Genomic DNA, 5,307 nt, shown 5'->3' on the forward strand with positions numbered 1-5,307 from the left:
TACTGTCTTGGTTTCCAAAAACCACTTCCACTTCTTCTACTTCTGCCATAAGGAAAATGTCTAAAGCTCTTTTTTTCTGCCTTTGTAACTTATTTACAATGATTGTTGGAAGATCTTTTTCTTTACAACATAAAGGAGTACGTTTATTAATATTATTTAATCGTTTGTAATTCTTTTGTAATGTTACCATATGACATCATTCTGCCAATTTTCCTTTGAGAAAAGAGGCTCTTCGTGCCAAAGTATTTGGATTGACAGACGTATTCTCTCATTAACATTTCTCTCCAAGGACTTGGCATTTTTGAGAAAAAAAGTTGCATCGCTATATTTTCTTCGACCCATGAATTCTATATTTAGTTAATAATATAATATTCATCTACTAAATGAATGTGATTGAATTCAAGACTATACAGAGCTTGAGTATATTTCTTTTTTCTTCTCTGTTTATTGACTATTAAATAATCTACCCCTATAAATTGTACTTTAAATAGTGTAGTCATTCATTTGGCTATCTCACCAAGAGATTCTCCGACTAGGACTGACTCTTTAGTTTCTATCGAAGTCATATTCCATGCAATTTTAATTGATCTCATAAGACTCATTTTAAAAGTTTAATAAATCATTCTCTGTTGACATCAAGTGTTCCTGCTGCGATTCTCATAACCGATATCCAATTATCTATGAGATCTTATCTATTTTTTAAGTCTATTACATCAAGGTTAAGCATAACCCCATAAGAATGTGTATGTTCCAAAACAAATTTCTCATATGGTGTTTGGTACAAGGAAATTTGACTTCTACTTGACCTTGTTCCGTTGGGTATACTTCTCCACAGCATGAAAATCTGTTTGGGGTCGTCATATTGTATTATGAGATTCCACATTTTCCTTGTTAGTTCATGAGAAGATTAATAGGCAATGCGGGTGGTTCACCCTCAGTTGTGTTTATATTTAGATCTACGACCCTGATATTTACAAAATATTCTTCGAGGTATTGGAGATCATCGAGACCAATCATTTCTAAAGTTGTCATCAGATTAATTTCGTTCTGAGACATTTTATAATTAAATTGATCATTTTTCTTCGTCGGTTAAATATTTTGGAAGCACCTTGGTCGTCCCTCTTTGATGTAATAAAGGTTCAATACCAAAGGATGGTAATAACCTTCCTACTGAAGTCTTTTTACTAGAACTTATTTGTTGTTCTAGAGTTTGAATATCCTTTCGTGTTACAAGAACTTCTTCTTGTTTTTCAAGGATTTTTTTCCATGTTTTGTGGTATATAATACAACATACTGTCATAATTTTTATTGCCTTTTAGATTTCTCTAAGATCTTCGATGAGTTTAGATGAATCTGGTACTATTTCTAGGAACTTATTAGACTGAATTATAATTTTAACTTTAGATTCTGATAATTTCCACATTTCTCTTTATTTCTAACCTATGTCAGATCTTATTATTTCGAATATTCTAAAGTATTGGAATAAATCATGCAAATAATTGATCTCGAACCTATTCAGATCTTTTTTCGAGAAAATGCTCCTCCTCAATCATTCAATTATCTAGTAATAATAATTTTTTATATTTGAAATAATTTTATCTAATTATGATATATTTCTGGCACATTAAATAATAAATCAATAAAATCAACAAATATAAAGATATTTTTGTCATTTTTATCATTTTAGGGATTTGAACAAAATTGGTTGAATGTAGGGTATTAGGATAAATTTATATTTTGATTTGAGGATTTATCTCCAAATTTATCCTTAAATTACTATTATTTATAAGAAAAATATATATTCTTAATGATCTTTTGGTGAAGTCTTTTTCACCGCCTCAAAACAAACCCAATCCATTTTAACTTTCAATTCTACATATATTTGAAGAGAGAATTCTGTTAAATACAATGTAAAATTCTGGTTGAATTAATATTTTCCTGTGTAACAGATTTGAGCATTTTAGTCCCTATGTTAATATACAAATTATGTCAAAACCCGTGTGAAAATTTTCATTGAGCTAGTACCTTCTCTGTAACAGATTTGAAAGTTTTATTCCTCTGTTGTATTTTTTGGAAATTAATTGGTTAAGATATTGAACTAATACCGTTACAAATGGGGATATTAATTCAACATCTTAGACAATTTATTCCCGAAAATGCTCATCTTCTACTACAAATCAAATTTCCACAAATATTTCGATTTAATTACGCCAATTACTCATATATTAAATAAGAAAAAAATGAAAAACTCAAAAAACGATGGGCGGATATTTGACGTAATTTTCTCATAGAGACAGAGGTTTGCATACTCAAAAAAATATAACAGATGAACTAAAATTCTCAAATCCATTACCGATGGGTATTAGCTCAATGAGAATTTTAACAGGGATATTAGCACAATTTGCATATTAACAGAGGGGTTGAAATTCTCAAATTTGTTACATAGGGATATTAGCCCAACGAGAATTTCATGAGAAAATTTTCCGTAGTTCTCTATATTTGAAGGACAAAAGGATATAAGTAATAAACATTTTGAACTTATCTAAAATAATCCACCAATTTTAGTTTTCAATCTATTTTATTTTTGTTCCTTTTAAACATATTCATTGATCTATCCAAGAAAAATGTCTCCTCACATCATAAATTTGGAATTTAAATATTGAGATATCTTAGGATCGAAAATAAATTTAGAGATTGTGAATAAATTTATCCCAAAATATTTCAGTTGGGTTAACAACACAGAAATTTTGTTTGTTAATTGGTTCCCAGTAATTCAATCAATGTGAATTTTGTGGAAATATGCTTACTGAAACTAGTTGAACAAATGGTTTATTAACAAAATTCACTCGAATTGTATGAAGAGTAGTGAGGTATGTAAAATTGAAAAAAATAAATAAGCACAAGTTTGTTTCTAGATGTTCGGAGATTTTAAGACTCTTACGTCACCCTCACCATTTCTCCTCATGAAAGGAAGGTTTGTCCTAAAAGACTTTGATAATTACAAATAATTTGAAATCACTTACTTCAATAAGACTTAACATTGCCTAACTGAAACTCGCGGTAAAACTTCAATCTAAATACTTTGAACAATAAGACTCTTTACTCTCAATTACACATAATTCACAGAAAAATTATAAGCATAAATTTGATCCTCAAAATTATCAGATGACGATTTATCAACGTGTACTAGTTATTTCAGTTTAGCTCGTAGAAAGCTTCTTTCAGAAGGGATAAGTTAACAAAAAAGTTCAGATATAGAGTATGATTGTCTTAACTTTTTGAGCTTATTCAACTGATCTATTAGTAGCTTTAATCTGCAACGAAAATTTTTTCAAAATATATCTGTTTTCAAATGCAGATGTCATTGTTGTCATGTCATCGTCTTTTTTGACATGTTCTGGTTGTACACTGAAACCTGACATTCTGTTAAGGTTCAATGACTGTTAATACGAAAACTTTTATCCACTATTTATATGAGCTCTGATCTTTAATAACTGATAATACCGATTCTTCAATAATTTATAATTTGGACTGATTGATCGATTTATAGATTTTCAGTCGGGCTTCATCAATCGATCTTAAATCGGTTTGACTTTTAACATCTTTTTTATGTTTTATCGGGCTGGCTTTTAAATCAGTTGAGCTTTTTAGGATATTTTCTTATGACAATTCAGATTACCTTCTTGAATTCAGCTTGGTTAGGTTATTAATGATCCGGATCAACAACCTTCATCAATCATCAAAACTAAAAATGTTTCGACAAGGTATTATATTTTCACATTCCGATTCATAATAATGGTAATAAAATAAAATTTGAAAAAAAAATCATTTAAAATAGTTAATATCGGATCCATTTGTGAGAATGAAACTGGAATAATTTAGGATAACACAAAATACGATATAATCTAGATGAGATCATATAAACTTGACAAGAAAAGTAGTGGGCGATCGCTCTCCCAGCTGCTAGTAATAATTAATGCCGTGATTCCCTACTTTACCAGCAGCACTAGATGATCTAGAGTACTTTTTCTTCGATGAAGAAGATGAATTATCCGACAAATCACTCGACCTTCTCCTCAAAATCTCCCTCATCCCATCGGCGACCCCAATCGCCGGATTCGGTTTACGCGGTTTTCGACAGAAAGACATGTGAGCTTTGACAGCTTCATCCATCCCGAACGCCATGTTGAACTCATCTCTCACAGCCTCTGAGCACAGCCCGCAGAGCCATTTGCCGCCGAAGCACGACTTCACTTGGGTGATGTAATCCTGCGTGCAGTCTTCTTTCAATCCACAGCACTCACACTTCACTAGTTCAATGTCCATTTTGGAAAATCCGATTATGTCTTCTTAACGGAAAGATCAAGAAAATTAGCTACAGGTTTGAGCCGCTTTTGGTCAGCATTATATTCTTCCCGTGGATGTATAATGTATTCGTGTGTTCGAATAACGATTTATAGCCCATTTTTCATGATATTTGTTTCAAGAGTTGATGAACAATCGGGTTTTCTAGGGTAATTGCCATAATTTTCTCCATGTTCTAAGGGACATTGGGCAGTGGAAAAAGAGAACGTGGGGGGCTATGAATATAGTGGAGGGCAGGGCCCTCCCTCCGTAAGAAAATATGTAATGGATCTGTCTCTTTGTCTGAGAGCTCTCTTGCCAATTATTATCATTAGTTTAATTATGGACGATTAAATCGTTTTTTATCGAAAATATTGGTCTCACATTATATACATGAACATAATTGTTGCGTGTTTTCTTAAATGCTCGCAAGCGCATGATGTCAAGTTATAGTAAAATGTAATTTTGAGTGCAAGTGTCGATCCCGCAAGGAGTGTGTATAAAAATATATATCAATGCTTGTAATTAAAATAGTCAAGACTTTATCTAGAAAAATCAATAACCAGATTGGTTTGTTTGAACGAATTAATTAAAAACAAAAGATTAATCTAATCACCAAATTGAAGAATAACAATTAAGAATAACAATTAGAGAAAATATCTAGAGAAATGATTTCACCAAGTTTCCACGACAATTATTCTCAGTTAAATTTATATTCCTGAATTTCAATTATTTAATGGCCAAGAACACTCAATTATTTTATTCCCCTTTTCCAAGTGACGAATAAATTGTATCAATCAAACTTCGATTCAATTATTCCTAATAAAATCTAAGTTTAATTGATAAATACAAACGATGTCTTACATAAACCTCGCTAAAGTTATACGCCTTCCGAACGATATAAACATTCAACGATGTGTTTCTAATGATCTACAATCCTAGTCCTTCTCCCGAGTTATAGAA

At 31.2% G+C, this 5,307-nt stretch overlaps 1 protein-coding gene across 1 annotated transcript; it reads right to left on the bottom strand.

The window, feature by feature from the left end:
- Positions 1-3,918: 3,918 nt before the first annotated feature.
- LOC142518616 (uncharacterized) lies at positions 3,919-4,634 on the bottom strand. The gene has a single exon (XM_075621412.1). It carries the CDS (start codon positions 4,324-4,326, stop codon positions 3,964-3,966), a length of 363 nt encoding a protein of 120 aa, XP_075477527.1. The 5' UTR covers positions 4,327-4,634; the 3' UTR covers positions 3,919-3,963.
- Between the last annotated feature and the right edge of the window lie 673 nt (positions 4,635-5,307).

This window comes from Primulina tabacum, chromosome 1 (assembly GCF_025594145.1).
Source record: "Primulina tabacum isolate GXHZ01 chromosome 1, ASM2559414v2, whole genome shotgun sequence".
Classification (NCBI taxonomy): domain Eukaryota; kingdom Viridiplantae; phylum Streptophyta; class Magnoliopsida; order Lamiales; family Gesneriaceae; genus Primulina; species Primulina tabacum.

Excerpts from the sequence above, each read along its gene's own strand:
- LOC142518616 (XM_075621412.1), bottom strand. The coding sequence starts at position 4,326 with ATGGACATTGAACTAGTGAAGTGTGAGTGCTGTGGATTGAAAGAAGAC.